General features: G+C 33.9%; 1 protein-coding gene across 1 annotated transcript; it reads left to right on the forward strand.

Annotated features, from left to right (window-relative positions):
- Positions 1-220: 220 nt before the first annotated feature.
- Positions 221-21,888, forward strand: SYT4 (synaptotagmin 4). The gene is made up of 4 exons (XM_082416191.1): positions 221-3,395; positions 6,289-7,103; positions 8,806-8,926; positions 10,329-21,888. The coding sequence occupies exons 1-4, from the start codon at positions 3,362-3,364 to the stop codon at positions 10,634-10,636; spliced, it is 1,278 nt and encodes a 425-aa protein (XP_082272317.1). The 5' UTR covers positions 221-3,361; the 3' UTR covers positions 10,637-21,888.
- Positions 21,889-22,433: the final 545 nt, after the last annotated feature.

The raw sequence follows: 22,433 nt of genomic DNA on the forward strand, positions 1-22,433 counted from the left end.
GCTGTGGAATAGTGCTGACCAAGTTTGGTAGAAAGTACCAAATAAAAGATATATGATTACAATTATGATCTGAAAAGTTTCTGCCCAGTTCTAAAGGAAGGGCTGGCTATTTTCTCTATGGTCTGTAAGCTCCATGACATCAAGGATCATTTTTATCATCTTGATCAGCATAAATCCCCTACTTAGGTAAAACCTAGGAGGTATTACATATTTCATCAGGATGTGTTGAAAGAGGAAAAGAAGAAAGGAAGAAAGTTTATTGGCTTTTTTTTTTGGTTTAAGCTAATGAGTTTTTCACTCATGAGCCATCAGAGCCCAATTTAGCTTGGCACATAGTAAGTGCTGAATAGTTTGAAGAAAAACAAATATAGAACTTTTGCATGTGAAGGAATTTCTGTAATACCAATTGAGAAAGGAATTGTCTTGTAGAATTTTGACTTGGGTATGCTTGTAATACAAACCTATTCCTTTAACATTAGAGCTAGCATTCTTAATAGAATGATATGGAATATTAAAACAATTATCCATTATCCATTATCATATACTTCATTCTACTCTACCTTCAGACCAGTAAAATGCCTTTGTATTACTGATCTGGGTATTACTAAAGATTACTGAATACTGAAGATCATTGAAACATTTTCAAAACTTTTTGAAATTTTATTTTGCTTAGCAGGAAGTTCTAAACACATTCACCAATAATATTTTTAAGGAAAGAAATAGAGAAAATATAGACTAAATTATATAATTAATAAGCCATAAAAATAAAGTTTACAAATTAAACTATATATTAAATAGAAATCAGAAAAATAAGTAAAATGAATAAAAACGATCATGTAATTATTTAACTATAATCTTTAAAATCAACTGGCTTTCTTAAGGCCAGATTGAATTCAAGTGTTCTGCTCATTGTTTCTCAAAATATCTATACATATTTGCAATCAGAAATAAAATACGGTAAACGCTGAAGCACTTCAACAGTCAAAGAATCACTTTGAAGTAAACAATGCCACTTGTACAGATGCGTTTGTTTCTCAGGGCAGGAACTTGCTTGAGACTGTGTGTTTTGGGTGGCAATAAGGTGGTTACCTAGCAACTACTCCTCCTCCCAAATCAATGCTGCAAGAGTGGTATTGTTTACGTCAGCGAATTGATTACTTGTTTGCTGGATCTAAAGAGAATGTAATACAGTGGTAGGGTGTGAATCTCAATCACAAGAAACTTACAGGTTTTTCCTCTACGTTGCATCAGCTTCCCACTCCTCATCTGGTGCTGCTGGAAGTTTGTCTAAAGAGATTAGATAATGAATAATATGCTATTCATCATATGAAAATGAGGGAAACATCTGACATTTTAATTAATAATATTTATTTTCAGTTTGCTTTTAAAGCAAATAATGAAAGGGTTACTACATCCATAATAGCATTAGCTCTGGGCAAGAGGTAATTTTATCACAATGTGTCCTCAGAAATGAGACAGCCCAGGGTAAGGTGGCGTTCTGTAGAAACAGAGTTTAAACAATCTAGACAGGTTTTGGATAATAGCATTTTACCACCTGAGGTAAAATTAATGAGATATTAATTTATATAGGACACATATATAAGGTACTTATGTTTACAAGTGAGTATAACCGTATGTAGCAATAACTTAGCTAGAAAACATATTTTAGTAAACCTCACACCATATGTTTTGTTTACCTGTGATACATATCACAAAAAAATGCCACTCTCTCTTTCATCTGTCTAATGGATATTTATTCATAGGAACAACCTCACCAGTGCATGCAAAATCAAGAAAGCAAGTAATCTGAATTAAATGGAAAGATGAGGACAGAAAACACAGATTTTGCCAATGAAAAATTTGAATACAGTAAGTTAGTTTGTATGTTTTCATAGCAGGAAGATATAAGCTAAAGAAAAAATCTGTTAGAAGAATGTTAAAATGCCAAGTATGTGGGAGTGAGTAGAAAAGGAAAGAAGAGGGACTTAGGTTTATAAAATTTTCCATGATGTAAAAGACTGAAGCCAATTTCTCCCCAGACACAGTCCTGACGTTCAGAGCAGCTGCTTGCCAGTATGCAGGAAACTGTCACTTGTACAGTAGCTTTATGGACTCACCCCATACCCATTCTTCCCCCATCCCAGCACACACTGAATGTCATTTGCTCACTGAGCTCCAGAGAAGAGGAATTCTTTGTGGACCACTAATTGAAGGTTGAAGTTACAGCCTCATTTCTCTTCTCTGGAAAATTGCTAATGCTTGTTTTAAAAGGTCACAGTCTTCAGACTAAAATTAATCAGAATCTGACACCGTATTTTCCGACTTCCTCAACCCTGGGAATATCATCAGTTCAGAAAAAATATGTTTTCCTTTGAAAATAACCAATAATTATCAATGTCATTTTAGATTTTGGTATGATTCTTGTAACTAATTTGCACAAACATATTAGACTTTTATCCAGAAATGACATTCCCAAAACAATCTCATTATATGTAAAAGTCAAAACTGTGAGTTGGAATACACAAGAGATTATTCCCATCTGTCCCTAAGTACTTTAAGTGGTCCAATGTCAGATATTAAAAGAAGAGAGCTAAGAGACAGATTGAGCAACAGAATCAACAAAATGTTTAGAGTAATAATTTATTAGAAAATAAGTGATAATAATGGGAAAACTGTTATCTTATTTCAAATGGATCAATGTGCAGTGAGTTTTTTTCTAATATAAGTATAATATATCAAACAAAAATTTAAATAGCAAGAAAATATAGATTTGCATTTTACAGTGGATCACTGATGCAGAAATTTCTCTCTTTTTACTCTTTCCTCAAATCGCCTCTGTAAATTATATTATTCTGATAACATAGACACATTTTTACTGATCTAGATGATCAGATTTTATATCAGGAATTGACATTGATGAGTTTCGAGACATCTCTATGTACCTCTGAGCCCTCACAGAATAGCAAACGTAGTCCAACAGTTAAAATAATTGATGAATGTGTGTTGAATTCTCAGGAGGGAAGGGAAGAAGAAAGAATGAAGGGTAGAGGAGAGGCTTGGAGGAGGGAGGTGCTGATTTCAACCCTGTAGCGTCAGGATTGCGTCAATTCGGGTTTCAGCCACCTCTAGAGTCTCGGAGACAATCGTCTCTGAAGAGCCAAAACAGGAAGAGGGGTGGCAAATCACTGTGCGAGGGCGAGTGGACCTCCCTCTTTGCCTCCTCCCTATTCCAGGCTTAGGTCCCCTGTGCTTTGCGCCGTTGTTTTCAGCATTAGGAAAAGCCCTGTCGCTTCACATCCAGGCAAGTGAACCAAGCTAGGGAGTTTCCGTTCAGCACCTCGGACAGAATACGCAGCAAAAAATGGCTCCGATCGCTACCAGCCGGGAAGAATTTGGTAAGCAAGTTACTCCGCTTATAACTGCGGTTGTTCCTTAAATGCTCTGGGGTGAGGTATGTGTGTGTGTGTGTGTGTGTGTGTGTGTGTGTATGTGTGTGTGTGTATGTGTGTGTGTGTATGTGTGTGTGTGCGCGTGTGCGTGTGTGTGTTCGCGGGATGTTGAGCATAAATTTCCCAGGTAGGAAAATGAGAACTGTTAAAGGGCAATAGTGGCTTATCTCTGTGGTTTCTCCCTTCCTTGATATCTTTCTCCTTAAAATTGCTTTCTGCCAGGGCGATTTTACATCCAAGAAGTTCCTAATCATTCAGGTAGCCCTGTAAATTGCAGCGCGCGCTAAGTAAAGAGGTCTGTTTGCTTGTTGGTTTCATTAATTCTGCAGGTGATTTTTATTTGTACGTAAACCTGTATTTAACTTATTGGGGGAAGCCAGATGTTTCTGTGATTACATAAGGGTTTGATCTTGGTATAAAATAACTTGAACATTGGGCATTTAGGCTGTATATTTTATTGCAGAGTGTACCATAAGGTATTTTTTTCTCTGCTATGTTTTTCTTGTATCCTTGAAATATGTTGCTAGCGAAAGACACAGAATCCTATGATACTAGGGTTAAAGGGATATTCAAAATTAACTAGCTGAGCCCATTCCATTTCACAGGTGAGGTAAATGGAGCCCAGAGAGATAAGGGAAATGTTGCAAGTCAGTTAGCTAAAAGCTACTGGAAACTATACTTAGGACTTATATTTTCCTGTTCAATTTCCCTTTTCCTATACCAGATTTTTAGCACCATTGCTCTCCCCTTTTTCAGTAAAAAAAAGAAAAGGAAAAAAAATCAGATGTACTTCTTCAAATAGAAAAGTAGTATTTTTAGGTCCCATTATATTCCAAAGGCAAGAGATTTGAGTTTTACTTTACATGTATTCGGAAATATCAGGGAATTTGTAGAAGTTTGTTATGAAACTGAGTGAAATGACTGAGATCTTTGCTCTCATAAGCTTAGGAGCTTAACAGTAGAGAATATACAGGGAGTAGATGAGCCCTTCTATATTATATTGAATATTTTGCCATTTGACATAAATATTAAATACAGAAAATTTGTGATATTATATTCAGAAATGAATTTCACAGCCGTCCATTTGAGTGATTGAGTTTATATTGTTGTGATATGATATGTATTCCCAATTTCTGATTTGAAAATCAGAAAAAATATTTGAATACTGAGGAATTTTCAGAGGCTATGTTAGTTAAAAATATGTTCTAGTGTTGGCATTGTTTATTTAGGAAAAAAATTATTTTCTATTCCTTTTTAAAAAATTATTCTTCCTGCATTGACTAAAGAATCAAGAATAGTTCATGACTTTGCTTTTGCTCCCTGGCCTTGGATTGTTAGGTAGTCCAGGAGTGTTGTTGTTTTTTTTTTTTTTTTTCTCCCCACAAAGACTTAAATAGAAGGAAAAATTGAAAAGCTGGTACTAAGTTTAGCTGATGATCTTTAGCTCTCACCTCATTCTTCTTCTGTAGCATTCCGTTTTTTCTATCTGGGAAATTCAAAGTTCACCTCTACACAATTCAGTTCTTTGATATAATTAAACTACAGAATTTTTAATTGTTGTATTTGCTTTTTTATGTTCTTAGGCATTTTTGCTCTTGTCATTTCTTAATCTTATATTATTTGAGTTCAGTTTTGTGATTATGAAGTAGATAGGCAGAAGTTTGGGGGATTGGGGAGGGGAGAAACAAAAGATTGTTCTTTCAGGGTTAGTTAAACAAGCCTTAACCCTTTCCTGACTGGAACTTTTAACTTTATTATTCACTATTTGGGATTAAAAAATAGACTGGAATGGAGCTAAAGGCAGATATTATTACATTAATTATATTAGTTTTTATTATATTAAACATTGACTCAACTGATGCAATGTGTCCAGATATAGTAATACTGCTTTTACTTACACAGTATTACTTATTATTGGTTGGAGAATATACTTACATATGGAACAGGATGAGCTTCATGCAAAATCAGTGTCACCTAATGTCAATAATTTAACGTGCCCTCATTCAAGGAACAAATGCCAGTTTCAATTTGATTGCCATTTACCATGTGGAAATGTGCTAGGAAAAAAATCAGTTATGGATAAAATTGAACTCTAAATTATCTCTATGCACTCTTCTCATTACATGTTAAAGAATGATAATTCATTTATAACCATTGTTTGGGTTTTATCCTATTTAGGTAATTAATTTGTACTTTGGATAATTCAGTGTTTGAAGAATTTTGGGTCAGCATATGAGTTTGTAGTCTTATAAGTTGTATACTATTAATAAACTGTTCATATATTTTTGTTCTTTTTTCCCTAATGTGTGTACATTTCTTTTACCACTGTTCTGTAATTTGGATGGAAATTATTAATGACTTTGTGACAATTGCAGATAATTTTCCATAATTTCTGTCAGTATTTGAAGAATATGCACTTAGAGCTACATAGTAAGAATTGGTACTTCTGGAAACCCTCAAAATGTCAATGAAAACATAATGAAATTAGTACTGACTCATTATGCTGTAGTTGACTCATGTTATCTGAGAAAACGAAGGTAGGTCAGGGTCATTTAGCATTCTCCCATCTCTGGCCCAGGCCCAGTTTCATCTTTTCATTTTATTTGTGAAAAATTACTAAAATGAAGGATTTTCTATCTTACTGCATTTATTATTTATGTGTTATATATGTGTTTATTCCTGAAAGTGACATGAAATAGGTACATAATTCACCCAGAACTGTTGGAAAGCAATTCAGTTTGTACAACCTATGGCAACTGCCAGCTTTAGGATGCTTTTCAAATAGGGTGTCTCCAACTCTGCCCAATTAATGCATGTTATTGGTCATTTGATTTTTCAGATGAAATTCCCACAGTGGTGGGGATCTTCAGTGCATTTGGCCTGGTCTTCACAGTCTCTCTGTTTGCATGGATCTGCTGTCAGAGAAAATCATCCAAATCTAACAAGACTCCTCCATATAAGTTTGTGCATGTGCTAAAGGGAGTTGATATTTACCCTGAAAACCTAAACAGCAAAAAGAAGTTTGGAGCCGATGAGAAAAATGAAGTAAAGAATAAACCAGCTGGGCCAAATAATTCTTTGCGTCTTGATCTTGAGAAGAGAGATCTAAATGGCAATTTTCCCAAAACAAACCTCAAAGCTGGCAGTCCTTCTGACGTGGAGAATGTGACCCCAAAGCTCTTTTCAGAAGGGGAAAAAGAGGCAGTTTCCCCTGATAGCTTAAAGTCCAGCACTTCTCTTACTTCAGATGAGAAACAAGAGAAGCTGGGAACCCTCTTCTTCTCCTTAGAGTATAACTTTGAGAAGAAAGCATTTGTGGTAAATATTAAAGAAGCCCGTGGCTTGCCAGCCATGGATGAGCTGTCGATGACCTCTGATCCATACATCAAAATGATGATTCTCCCAGAGAAGAAGCATAAAGTGAAAACCAGAGTTCTGAGAAAGACCTTGGACCCAGCTTTTGATGAGACCTTTACATTCTATGGAATACCCTACACCCAGATCCAAGAGTTGGCCTTGCACTTCACAATCTTGAGTTTTGACAGGTTTTCAAGAGATGATATAATTGGAGAAGTCCTTATTCCTCTCACAGGAATTGAATTAACTGATGGAAAAAAGTTAATGAACAGAGAGATTATCAAGAGAAATGTTAGGGTAATTCATTTTTAGTGCTTAACATATTTATAAACAATCTTTTTGTAGCTTTTTTGTATCTAGGGGATTTTTATTAAAATGATGTCTTATACATATCGTCTTTACGATGTTTAACTATTATTAATCATAATCAAATGAGGAGCAGGGGGATAGAGTAGATGAAAGAAATTTTAACCCACAACTGAAATGCGTAAAGTATCTTAATGATATAAAATAAAGAGGAACCCTTTATGGATTTATTTAAATATCATTTATATAAATATTTTTATTAATTTCTGTCACAAGTATTTTGACTATGATTGCCACTAAAATGCAGACAAATATTTCTTACTCATAAGAAAGTTAAAAATATATTTCAATGTCAACATAATTGAATTTGAAATTCAAATTGAAATTGAAAATTATGTCAGTTCATTTTGAGTATTTGAAGTTCTAGTGACTTTTCATAGAATTGCTTTTTAAGGAAGAGATATCTCATTATATTGAATTACAAATATTCACCTTTATGTTGTATAACAGGAAGTGAGTTACTCTGCCTTTACAGTTACGCTACTTTGGTAGTTCTGGAATTATTAGAAAATGATAAGACATCAATTAATCAAATTTAATTGTATTTTCCCTTTAAATATGGAGCTCATTTGATTCCAATTGTTGTATTTCAGAATAACTGGTGTCTATAAAGCATAATTTTATAGAATACCATAAAGTTTGTTTTGACCACATCCTCACCTTTTTCTGTTGAAATTAATGAAAGTCAAGATCCAGAAATATTAAGTAGTTTGAGTCACCTGTTTAGTGGCACCGTGGGAATAAAGATTTGTTCCCTACTCTTATTCTTCTTGGAGTGCTTATTCATACAGTTACCCCATGTCAGCTTTTATATAAATATATATTGAAGTTTTAGGAGCTCTGGTCAGCCATCATTCTTAGTTATACCAAGTTTACTTTTTGTTACTTTCAGTTAGAACTTGTACTTTGAGTTCTTGGTCATCTTATCTAATGTTAAAGTAAAAATAAGACCTAAGTGTTATGCAAAGAAAAACCCTATGATACTGTTCAAAGACAAAGCATTAAATATTCTGAATCAATTCTCTCCAATACTTAATTCATTCCTTGGATTAAAGGAGGACTCTGGGTGGGGTGGGGGAAGAGAATTTTAACTCCATCAGTCCTCTGGGCTAAGAGAGTGGTGGCTGTCAGACTAAATTTCAGGTTTTCTGAATTCAAATTCTAATAATGTCTGAGCTAAAGAATTTGAAATCAAATCAAACTTAACATGAGTAATTTTACCATGTACAGATCCATTCAAATAATTAGATAATTTTCATTACCATTAATAACTTCAAAAAGTGGAGAGTTAATTAAAAAGCAAAAACTAAAAATACCTCTGTGTAAGATACATTTTAAATATCCCCCTTTAAAACATTTCTAGTAATGGGTGTGGCTAACTCATTAGGAATTTTAACATTCTGTAGTACCTAAAAAGACCACAAGATGGCAGGTAGTTGTTTTAGAAGGTGATGGTACTGCACAAAAGCTTTTAGTTACTCTTTGATTCTTTAGCATATTAAAGTAAAATAAGTAGAAAAATTACAGTTAAATAACAATGCTATTATAGTGCTTTAAAAATGTTAATATAAGTATAAATTTCAAAACTAAAGAATAATAAAAACATATTTATATCATATCTCTCTTTGTTTAGAAGTCTTCAGGACGTGGTGAGTTACTGATCTCTCTCTGCTATCAGTCCATCACAAATACTCTCACTGTGGTTGTTTTAAAAGCTCGGCACCTGCCTAAATCTGATGTGTCTGGACTTTCAGGTAAGAATGCTTTTGAAAAACGCAGGCTCAGTGTAGAAATGAGCAATATATTAGGCAAAATAGTTAATAACTAACATTGGACTATGATTTAGATTCACCCTTTATTCACAATCACAAATTATGTGATTGTTTTTCTGTTTCTCATTTTATGGTATAAAAGTGTGAGCCAAGGCCATTATCAAGAAGAAGAAAACTGCATAGTTCTAAGATCCAAAACAAAGCTAGTATGTGATAGATGTCAGACTGAATGGAGTTGAAGCAGAAAGCAGTAATAAATGCAGAAGTGAGGCCATTGCCAAAAACACAGTGATGGAAATAAAATTAAGTTTTAGGAAAAGTTCTTAATTTTACTATTTTAAATGAGCCTGCCTACCCTTACATTTCTAGTATTTTTATTATCTTTCCTTTAATTCCTTATGTGTCTGGTGTCTGCTTTAAGAATTAGCTTTTAGTTTTGTGACTAATTTTTACTAAAAAAACAAACAAACAAACAAAAAATAAAACTTTGCTGTATAGTACAATGAGAAAGAGCACATGACCTATGGTTTAAAACGATCTGAGTTCAAATCCTAACCCTTCCATTTCTTAGCATAGTAACATTGGGTATGTTTCTTAAACTCTATACAAACTGGATATAATAGTACTTACCTTAAAGGGGATTATGAGGTCTGGAAATATATATTTCATTAATTATCATCCAATGCTATTATTAGTTGTAGTTTTATTATTAGATAATGGAGGTTAAAAGCATGGTCTTAAAGGTTTAGGTTAGGAAGTTAAAATGAACTCATGCAACCAGAAAAGGGCAAAATAATATAATTAAATGTGTGATAAAGTAGTATGATCTTAAAATTCACAGGATACAGGTGACACAGGAAAGATCAATACTGGGTAACAGGAAACAAACACAGCAAGTGGTTAAAGAACCACAAAAAAATTAAAGCCAAAAAAGGCATTGCCATTGTGAATTCTAAATGCACATTCCCCCATTCAAAAGAGAAAGCAGCACATGCTCAGAGAATTAGTGAGATTTATCCAAAGTCATACAACTCAGTAAGGATAGATGTTGTGTACTATTTTTTCCTTCTATTCCATTCTCTGGAATGAATTATTAGTAATCAGAATGTGTCATTAGAACATTCTATTTTCTTCCCTTTTATGTTATCTCTTCATCCTTCCATTACAGTTCTTTCCCGTCCTCCACTATCTCTTATGTTGTACATTCTTACTTATTTTCAATTTATTGACAATAGAGAAGCCAAGCTTTATCCATGTTTTCACTTTGTTCTGACTCATTTTCATAATAATCACATTTTATTGGCATCTCTAAGGCACCATTATCTTGAGATCGGCTTTCCTGCCAAGTTTTGTCAATACAATGTATGTTGTTTCCCCATTGCAGATCCCTATGTCAAAGTGAACCTGTACCATGCCAAAAAGAGAATCTCCAAAAAGAAGACTCATGTGAAGAAATGCACCCCCAACGCAGTGTTCAATGAACTGTTTGTCTTTGACATTCCCTGTGAGGGTCTTGAAGAGATAAGTGTTGAATTTCTGGTTTTGGATTCTGAAAGGGGATCCCGAAATGAGGTGATTGGGCGGTTGGTCCTGGGAGCAGCAGCAGAAGGAGCCAGTGGAGAACACTGGAAGGAGATTTGTGACTATCCCAGGAGGCAAATTGCCAAGTGGCATGTGCTCGGTGATGGTTAGCATCCTAGCCGTGATGAGTTGGAACTTAATGATTTTTACTAGGCAAGGAGAAATTTTCTTTCTTTTTTTTTTTCTGATACATGATTGCAAGCTTATGAAAGCTTTTTTGTTGTTGTTGTTAGAAATGGATTGAATTATCAGACCAGAAATTAACTGTAAATGTGTATTATGATAATTTACTCTTTATTAGAGAAGTTGGATAAATTTTCATAAGATATTCAATTTCCCCTGCAGGTTACCAGTTATATAAATAATAGTAGCCAAGCATTTTAGGAATACTGCTCTGCATTCCCGAGTTATGGCTGTGGTGATGATCTCATTGGAACATGTCGCTGGAAGTCAGTGTGGTTGTTAGGATTTAGAAATGAAAAGCATGTCTTCTCTTATGAAAATTCATCCATTGTTAATCAACTGGGGAAATCAATTTTTCTTTAAACCCAAAGATATTAAAGAAATGTTCTCTAGATTGTTTTATTATGTCATGTGCAAATGGTTGTCCTGCATATAAAAGTATATGATTATTTCTTTTTGGTCTGTAATTATTTGACACAATTTTATCATAAGAAGGGTAAGTTAGGTTTGTTGAAAAAAAAAAAAAAACAGTCAACAAAATGAGAAATCATTTTATCAAAGGGCTGAGTTGAGCATACTATAGCCGAAATATGCTTTCCCCTCTCTAAGTTTACATGTGAGTCAAAAATAAAATATAATCTCACATAAGAACCATGGCCTTGAATTATTCACTGCTTGTGACAAATGTCAATGTGGCCTAAGAAAGCCCTATATACTTTTTTGAAGTTGCTGAGTTAGCTAGTGGGTAAAGAAATAAACTTCAGTGAGAAATCCAGTTAGAAATGCCATTTTCTTATAGGAAATATGTATAGTATGCAAGTGTACATTCAAGGTTATCCCTTGAACACAGAAAGGGCATGGGTAACCAAGTCTTCATTCAGCTTGTTCTCCCCCAGAGAGGACTAAGCTACTATTTGAAAAGAAATGAAGACAAAAAAGTTGTGAAGTTGTAATCATTGCTGGATAGAAAGTGTTACTTAACCCAACAAACTAATAAAAAATAGTTACACGGCAAGCCTAATATACTTTATATATGTTCATACATAATATATTTAGGCTGTCAAATTAGCACAAGTATGTTTCACTGTCTTTCTAGGCTAATTTGTCTTGAGCTGTTGTCTGTTGACCAGTTTATAAACTTGTATCTTATACCACTTTCCAGTGCCAGGGCTCTGAAATTCATTAAAAATCCATTAAGCCTTGTGATTATTTGGAAAGAATTTACTTGAGGTAATGTCACTGTATTTGAGTTTTTAGAAAAGTATGAGTGAAACTCAGGTACAGTTGAATTTTAAATATGCAAGTTAGAAAAGAAGTCTACTGAAAAACTTACATTTTGAGTCAGGTTTTGTGTCAGTGATCTAGCAGTTTTTGAGAATGTGTTTGATACCACAGTGTTTGTAAAATCTATGACAATGCATTTTCAAAACAACTTATACATGCTTTTTATGATTATGCCTAATGTAAAGAAAATGTTTTACACTCTATATACAAAGATTGAAATCAACCTCTCTTCTTGTGCTTTAAGATGATTTGGGGATTAAACAAGCATATTCTCCAATCATCATCTTCATGCCATCACAAAGTCAACTCACAGCATCTTGGTCCACTCAGTATTTCTGTGAAAGCAATGTGAAATGAATTGTAGTCAGTATATGGTTTGGGGGAGTCATATGGCCTTTTAATGTTTGTATATTTGGTATCATGGGTCAAGGAATATAATATATTTTGGAGCTCTGAAACATTGTAAGAAGTCAACCCTAAGTATTCTTCAGAGCTTCTAGAAGTTAATGGTGGTACCAAGCAAAGTATTGTTGTTGGAGGAGGGTGATTTTTTTTTTTTTTTAGGAGAACAATGAAACCAACAGCAAATAATTACAAAATTACAATAACTAATTTGTAAATAGTTTTTAGTTCTTAAAATTTAAAGTGTTTTTCGATGTGAAAAGTTGAGTAAAACTATTTGCAACTGCTGTTAAGAAAAGAAAGAAGAAAAACTAGAAAGGAATTGAAACAGGCAGGGGCATAGTGATCTCATCATCTTCTGAAAATTGTACTGTTTTATATTGTATTACAATATCTGTGTGAATATCTTGAATTCTGTTACACATTCTGCCTGTATTAAACATGTAAATTAACTGTTTGTCTGAATAGTCAATCTAACCACCCTAATGGGGAGATATCCATATTTGAAGAACTGTGTAACTCAGTAACTGATTTGTTCTGATGTTGTAAATTAATAGAAGTGATTTGGGAGGAAGCATGGTATATGAGATGGTGTCTGTTCTTTCGTGCCAGCTCTGTATGATGTTTGTAAGATCACGTTATAAGACATGAATAAATGGCTGCTTTTGACCAACCCATTCAACTTAAAGTTTTCTGTTAATGGATTCTCTTATTCCTTTCTAAGCTCTCGAGTTTCCTTAATAGATCATCTGGCATATATTAAGAAACATAAAGATTCAACACCAAGATCTTCCACATATCTTGTTGTATTTTGCTTAATCCTCATAATACTCATCCAGGAAAGATATTATCCCTATTCAGAAGCAAAACCTGAGACTCAAGGAGCTTTGGCAATTGACTCAAGTACACACGGATGGTATGTGAAAAGATTTCATTGCATACCTCACTCTTCTCTCTATACCAGGCCACTCTCCTCCAGGGATCCTCATCAATTGGCTCTGCTAGATTCTTAAAATGGTTCATGCCCACATTCTTGGACTTCCCCTTTCTATATTGTGGTCACTTTTCCATATTTTATTTACCATTTTTAAAAACATCTTTATTGGATTATAATTTCTTTACAATTGTGTGTTAGTTTACCATTTTCACCATTTTCCATCACAACTTTTAATTTACTCTTCCTTTTATTGTCTTTCATGATCTTCTTTCTCACTTTAGTCTCTTTCATTACCTATTTTATATTACTGTCTTTTATTTTCTTTTTCATTTTTCCTATATCCTTTCATTGGATAGATTTATTTACTAAAATGGAGTTGAAATGGAAGTCTTTATTTCTTCTTAAAGATGTAGGGAAAAAAGACCCAGAACACCTACAATGTTTCCACCAGACACCAGCTAAGGTAAATGGGAACTATGGGATCCACCACCAGGAGGATCAGCCATTTTTTACAGCACTAATCTGTATGGATGTGTTCTGTATTATCACACTTGGCAAAACAACCTTGTAAATGGAATACAACCAAAATCTGCTGCCATTGTATTTTTGTTTTAAACCATATGAATTGTATTAAGAGTGTGCACAGGTATGTTAAAAGAGTTGGTCAGTACATCTAAGTGCTTAAATATATTTTAGACCTCCTTGCCAAAAGCAACCAGAGACACTGAAGAGATCTTCTAATGGGATTAGTCATTAGGGAAATGCTAATTAAAACCACAATGAAATACCACTGCACACCTTATTACAATGGCTAAAATCAAAAAGTTTGAACATGACAAGTGTTGGTGATTTGGAGGAATCCTCCTACACTGATCTCCTACACTGCTGGTGGGAATATCAAATGTATAGCTGCTTTGAGAAACAAGTAGTCAGTTTCTTAAAAAGTTAAATATACAACTACCAAATGACCCAGTCATTCCACCTGTAGGTATTTACCTAAGAGAAAAGAAAGCATGCATTTGCACAAAGACTTGTGCATTAATTTTCATAGAAGCTTTTTTTGTAGTAGCTAAAAACTGGATTCAACCTAAATGTTCAACAACAGGAAAATGGATAAATAAATTGTGTTGTATCCATAGAATAGAATACTACTTAACAATAAAAAATGAATAAACAATTGATACATGTAACAACACATATGCTTACAATAATTATGCTGAGTGAAGGAAGCTAGTTATTTCCCCCTGGAACCCCCAAAATGTAGAGTATATAATGTATGATTTAATTTATCGGAAATGTTTGAAAATGCAAACTTATCTGTAGTGATAATAAGCAGATCAGTGTTTGCTTGCGATTGGAGTAGGGAGTCTGGACATGTGTGAGTGAGCGAGATTAAAAGGGAATTGTAGGAAATTTTGGGGGGTAATGGATGTGTTCATTTTCTTGATTGTGATGATGTTTTCACGGGTATATTCATGTATCAAAATTTTTCAAATTGTGCACTTTAAGTGTGTACAGTTTATTATATGCAAATTATACCTCAATAAAGCTGTTAAGGAAAAAAATGTATAAGATAGAAACTATTTATAACATTTTTTTAGAAAAAGAAATAACAATACTAACATTATTACCAGCGATATTTTTCTGAAAATTAAAAAAAATTTTACATGTGTTGGGAGCAGTTCTCTTTTTCTTAATGTACATTTCCCCATGAATGTATAGTTGGATGACTGCTTTGTAAAGTCTTTTGTGATGGTTTCTGTGTAATTATGCCACCAACTCATTCAAGTAGAATTTTTGATTGCTTCTATTTTTAAGAAATTGATTTTTGAATTTAATTTTGATTTATAGTTATATGAAATATTATATTTTATAAAAATAAATTTACAAAACAAAATATATTAACAGAAGCCCATCTATTTCTACACTCAACTATTCCCTCCTCTCCCATACATAATGACATTTAAGTTTTGGGTTAATTCTTCTCATTTTTAATATAAATATATGTAGATATATTCACATTTTTCTGTGTATCAGATGAACAAAAGCATGTTACACAATATATCATGGATATCATTCTCCAGCTGCATATATAGTCCTTATTCATTTTTACAGCTCTATAGTACTCCTTTGCAGCATTACTTTGAACAGGTTATTTGGGAAGAAGTATTTACTCTCCCATTGTAAGATAAGGCCCTTATAAATGAAAAATGTGTTTTATTGATCTTTACATTTTCACTAGTAGCTAGGTTGTACATAGTAAACTCAATAAATATTTCTTTAAATCAAATTTAATTGATTATTAGATGGGAAAGCATTGTGAAAACCACAATTGTTCAAGAATAGCAGTAGAAAAATTTGTTCCAAATATATAAAATAATTTTTTGTTGTTGTTATTTTGATGTATAGTAGTCCCCCTTCCCCAGGGAATACTTTCCAAGACACTCAGTGGATGCCGAATCCTATATATACTATGTTTTATTCTTATACATACCTACCTATGATAAAGTTTAACTTATAAATTAGGCATAGTACAAGATTAATAACAATAATTAATAATAAAATAAAACAATTATATCAATAATTGTAATAAAAGTTATCTGAATGTGGTCTCTCTCTGACTTGAATGATCTTATTTTACAATACTCACCCTTATTCTTGTGAAGATGTGATAAAATACCTACATGATAAGATGAAGTGAGATGAATGACAGCTATTATTGACCTTCTGAAGATATGTCAGAAGGAGGATCACATGCTTTGAGTGATCCTGGATCACTGAGCTATGACAATGTCAATGGTTGGATGTCAGGAACAGATGATGTCAAAAGTTGGGAATGCTGGGCAGGATGGAGCTTGATGGTGTGAGATTTCATCACATTATTCAGAACAGGGCACAATTTAAAACTTATAAACTGTTTATTTCTGGAATTTTCCATTTAATATTTTCTGGCTTTGGTTGACTGAAGGTAACTGAAACCAAGGAGAGTGAAACTGCAGATAAGGGTGGGGGGGCTACTGTAATTCATACTATACTAGAAGCTATAGAAGTCCAATGTGCTATACATATAATAGATATCCCAAACTTTTTCAAATTAGTTTTGGGGTGAACTGTGTTTCACTGTTTGTTTCTTAAAATTGGATTTATACTCCAGCTTTTAGCATTAAGCTAGTACTAAAGTGATTCTGTATTCCTTGACAGGATGTCATCTGAGGTTAAGGAAAGATCATTTAAAAGCAACTAAGAGAAATGCCTATTTAAGTCTTCTGTCCATTTTTAGGTTGGGCTGTTTGTTTTGATGATATTCAGCTGAATGAGCTGTTTGTAAATTTTGGAGACTAATCCCTGTTCGGTCACATCATTTGGGAATATTTTCTCCCATTCTGTGGGTTGTCTTTTTGTTTTGTTTATTATTTCCTTTGCTGTGAAAAAAATTTTGGGTTCAATTAGGTCCCATTTGTTTTTTTGTTTTTGTTTTTATTTCCATTAGTCTGGGAGATGGATTGAAAAAGATCTTGCTGCGATTTCTGTCAGAGAGTGTTCTGCTTATGTTTTCCTCTAGGAGTTTTATAATATCTGGTCTTACATTGAGGTCTTTAATCCATTTTGAGCTTATTTTTGTGCATGGTGTTAAAGAATGTTCTAATTCATTTTTTTACATGTAGCTGTCCAGTTTTCCCAGCACCACTATTTGAAGGGACTCTCTTTCCACCACTGTATAATCTTGCCTCCTTTGTCATAGATTACTTGACCATAGGTGTGTGGGTTTATTTCTGGGCTTTCTATCCTGTGCCATTGATCTATGTGTCTATTTTTGTGCCAGTATCTTATTATTTTGATGACCGTAGCTTTGTGGTATAGTCTGAAGTCAGGGAGTATGATTCCTCCGGCTCTGTTTTTCTTCCTTGAGATTACTTTGGTTATTCAGGGTCTTTTGTGTCTCCATACAAATTTTAAATTTTTTTGTTCTAATTTTGTGAAAAATGCCATTGGTAATTTGATAGGAATAGCACTAAATCTGTAGATTTCCTTGGGTAATATAGTCATTTTGACAATAGTCATTCTTCCAATCCAAGAACATTGTATATCTTTCCATCTGTTTGTGTCATCTTCCGTTTATTTCATCAGCATCTCATAGTTTTTGGAGTGCAGGTCTTTTGTCTCCTTAGGTAGGTGTTTTATTCTTTTTGATGCAATGGTAAATGAGATTGTCTCTTGAATTTCTCTTTCTGACCTTTTAATGTTAAAGTATAGAAATGCAACAGATTTCTGTATATTGAGAAAGAAATATCATATGATATCACTTGTATGTGAAATCTAAAAAGAAATGATACAAATGAAGTTTATTTACAAAATAGAAACACACTCACCAACTTAGAGAATGAACTTATGGTTACCAGGGGGGTTGGTGGGGGGATGCGAATAGTTAGAGATTTGGGGATTGACATGTACACTCTGCTATATTTAAAATGAATAACCAACAAGGACTTACTGTATAGCAGAGGGAACTCTGTTCAATAATATATGACAACCTAAATAGGAAAATAATTTGAAAAAGAATAGATACATGTATATGTATAACTAAATCACTTTGTTGTACACCTGAAACTAACAAAACATTGTTAATCAACTATACTCCAATATAAAATAAAAAGTTAAAAAAATAAAAACAAAAGCAACTAAGATATGAATTTGACTTGAAAATTTACTGTGGATGATTTGAAATTTAACATTGAGGTCATATAGCACACATGAAATATGACCACTGAAATGCTGAAGTTCATCTAAGCAAAAGATTTTTAAGAGCATAGAATTACCAAGGGACCTATTTAGATGGCCGGCACAAAGTCATGTAGAGAGCAATTGGGAAATCACAGCAAGCAAGTAGATGTCCAGGCCTACACCTCAAATGTCCACATGGCTCAGGGAGAGAAGGCAAGAGCACAATGAAAGTATTGCTTCAGTCTCTGTTACATTCATAGGTCACATAATTTCAGCAGAAAATCCATAAAGACAAAAGACCTTTGTGAAATAGGTTCAGTTCTCAACCTCAAATTGCTCCCCTGGCCTAGGTTGCAGATAATAGTGATGATGCTAGTGATGCTAGTGTTCTATTACCTCTAGTGCTAACAACCACCACCTTGGAATTACTTGCCTAAAGTTTATATGCCCTCTTGATGGGGAAACCTCCTGTAATAGGCATTGCTGTATCCCCAGTATCTGTTCATGGTGGAAGGTAACTCTAACATTTATTGGATTGAAATTTAAAATTTAATAATATAATGCATTTTCTAATTGAAATCATCTCATTTAATGTGCAGCACAACCCAAATTATAAGAAATATTCCTCTAGTTCTATGGATGATAAAGATAAATTTCAGATTTTTATCTCATTTAAAACCACACAATTGAAGATGGAATGGAATTTAGGGCCTCTTGAATATAAAGTCCCTACTGTGTGTATGGCATCACACTGACCTGATTTAAGCTGGCAGAGAACCATGTGTTTTGCTTCTTTCACTCCCAGTTCTTATAATAAGTCAGACCTCTGGCAAATACAGAAAATACTAGGAAATTATGGTTGAATTAACTCCTCAGGTTTGTTTTAGTTTTTTTTTTTTTTTTTTTTTTTAACACAGATCATATAACAAGTAAATAGTAACAAAAATTTCCTCCTTGACCAAACTTTAATTAGGCTCCTATGAGGCCTCTTCTTCTTCTAGGCCTCAACCTTCACCTGCCAAGGCCAGTTTTAGCAAAGGATCCTGCTAAGTTGATTTATCAACAATCCTCCCCCACTCTTGATAGATGATCAAGTTTCCTATCCCCCAACCCACCCTTGATATCTAAGTCCTTGGCCTGCCTTTAGCAAAAATTCTGTTAAGCCAGTTAACCAAGAATCTGTCTACCCTTGATACCTAATGAAGTTCATTTTAGTAATATTCCATCCACTGACCCTTCCCTCTTCTGATTGATTATAAATCCCCAGTTGTCTTTGCCATATCCTAATTGAGTTCTTTCTCTCCCTCTCCCCTATTGCAATAGTTTTGAGTAAAGTCTTTCTTGCTATGTTTAACAAGCATCAGATTGACTTTTATTTAATAATGGTAGAACCTGGAACTGAATATGTGTGAGTTTTCCACTAAAAGTTTTTAAGAACTACTGCCTACTTCTCTGAACATTCATGTTTGAGAGTTTGATACAGAAATGCCAACTTGATGTCATCTTGAATACCAATCCAGTGGTCGTGACTATATGGAAAATCATGTTGAGGTGGATTATGAGGGTAAATCACGGCTTACGAGAAAACTAATGGACTTATCTATGCACTGGGAACTATTTTCCCTAGCTTAAAGGAGACATTTCTATTTAGTCCCTGGTAAGTAAAATTCCATACTTCTTGATTTTGTGTTGGTAAAATGTGAATTGATTAAATTGCTTTATTTATTAAGTCAACTTCTCTCTCACATAAGATGATATTTTCATTATCCCTCTGTGTTAATGGATTAAAAAAAACGTGAGATTTATATTGAGTCTCCCTGGTTTGAATTTTGACTTCATCTCTTACCTAACCCTAACCCTAACCCTAACTTGTTTTGATGTGTGAGGATTGTTTGTTATTAAATATTTCTGTATCAATTTCTTTCTCTAAAAAAAGGGCTCGTAATAATTCTTCCATAACAAAATGTCCAGATTGCATAGAAGGATAGTGGGGAGAGTGATCAATTTTGTGTGGTGATGGTTTTTCAGAAAATGTGTATTGAATTTTTTTGAATCCAAAAAAGCCCAAAATAACATTTTAGTAATTTAAACTGCAAGGTTTTAAAAATAGGTATTGATATCTCTTACTAATTTAACTGTTTCTAGAAAACAGAGAAAAAGTATTTTGAATTAGGAAAATTCCAAACCATTCATGATGGGGACATGGCATGAATGATGAGGAGATTAGATGGGGTACAGGGGACAAGTAGACAATACCAACTGTATGAAAAATGCTTTATTTTTAAAAAATAAAATTAGGGACTTCCCTGGTGGTGCAGTGGTTAAGAATCCGCCTGCCAATGTTGGGGACACGGATTCCAGCCCTGGTCCAGGAACATATAACATGCTGTGGAGCAACTAAGCCCATGTGCCACAACTACTGAGCCTGTGCTCTAGAGCCCATGAGCCACAACTACTGAGCTCGCATGCCACAACTACTGAAGCCCACGTGCTTAGAGCCCATGCTCTGCAACGAGAAGCCACTGCAATGAGAAACCCACGCACCGCAACAAAGAGTAGCCCCCCTCGCTAGAGAACAACTAGAGAAAGCCCGTGTGCAGCAATGAAGACCCAACACAGCCAAAAATCAATCAATCAATCTTAAAAAAATAAAAATAAAAGATGAAATTAATTAAAAACTAAAATTAGAAAAACGTTTTGTTGAAGAGTAATTGAAACTACAATTGTATTTGGTTAACCTACTTTATTGCTATGCTATGCAGCTCTGCCTTCATTCATGCATATTAATATACACATGCAAAATCTTGGGTGCTTTGCATACACCTAAGTATAAAACATGTTATTAAGAGCAAAAGTAAAATTTTCAATTTTATTAAGTTTCAAACGCCGTAAAAGGAATTATACTAAGGCTAGAATATTTGTAAAGATGAACATTACTTAGTATCATTATTTTAGCATATAATTTTATTCAAATAATTATAAATGAAACAAACAATGCAACTTAAAGAATTATACTGTGACAATACATAGATTTGCACTCTGAGGAATATATTTAAGAAGATGGATGGTATATTAGTTTGTTAGGACTGCTGTAATAAATATCACAGCTTGGCTGCCTTAAACAAGAGATATTTATATTTCTCATAATTTTGGAGGCTAGGAGTCCAAGATGAAGGTGTGTTCAGGGTTGATTTCTTCTAAGGCCTCTCTCCTTGGCTTGTGAATGGCTGTCTTCTTCCAGTGTCCTCACCTGGTCTTCATTGTGTGCATTCTGCTTCCTCATCTCTTCTTGCAAGGACATTAGTTATATTGAATTATATAACCATATAAACTCATTTACCTTAATCATCTCTCTAAAGGTCCTATCTCCAAATATGGTCATATTCTGAGGTACTGGGGATTAGTACTTCGGCATATGCATTTTGGGGAGGAAAGGCACAATTTAGTACGAATAGGTGTAGAGGAAGTGAGAGAGAGAGAAAGATATTTATTTCCCGAAATGCTTACTGAAAAGATATCTTATATTCAATAAAGAACTTTCAGATACCACATTAATATCAAGACGTTTCTTACTCTATCTGTTCCTCTCTTTGAAGTATGTGGGCAACAGTGTTTGTTTAGTTACTCCCAAAGCCAGACACAGCTACAGTCATGTTTGTCCAGAGAGAGAAAGTTGTAAACATTATAACTTCTTTCTGAAGACATATTTTGTGGGAAGAAACTAGTAAGAAGTATTTCACTATTATTGGTATATATAATAAAAATTTTAGTAAAAGAAAAAAGAAAATGCAAATATCATGCTAGTTGGCTTTTTCACTACTGAAATAAAAGAAAACTAGACATTCCAAGAACTATAGACCAGATTTTTGCTTGAAACTGATAATGAATTTGCTATAAAATATGAAAAAATCATGTTCATAATTTGTTCATGTTAATTATCATAGAAATATGTTCACTGAAAAAATTATAAACAGGCAGTGTGAAACAGAGCTGCATTGTGATAGGGCTGGCAGTTAGGATATCAAGGTTCCAATCTATGCTTTACTCTTAACATGGGGAAATCAATTTTCTTCTAATATTTTAAGGTTCTATAATTCTGTACAACCCAGGATAACTTAGTTTTTTTTTTAAAAGGAATTCTTTTATTTTTTTAAATTAATTAATTATTTATTTATTTTTGGCTGTGTTGGGTCTTCGTTTCTATGCGAGGGCTTTCTCCAGTTGTGGCAGGCGGGGACCACTCTTCATCGTGGTGCACAAGCCTCTCACTATCGTGGCCTCTCTTGTTGCAGAGCACAGGCTCCAGATGCGCAGGCTCCGTAGTTGTGGCTCAAGGGCCCAGTCGCTCCATGGCATGTGGGATCCTCCCAGACCAGGGCT

Source organism: Balaenoptera physalus (genome assembly GCF_965194825.1).
Source record: "Balaenoptera physalus genome assembly, chromosome: 12".
NCBI lineage: Eukaryota > Metazoa > Chordata > Mammalia > Artiodactyla > Balaenopteridae > Balaenoptera > Balaenoptera physalus.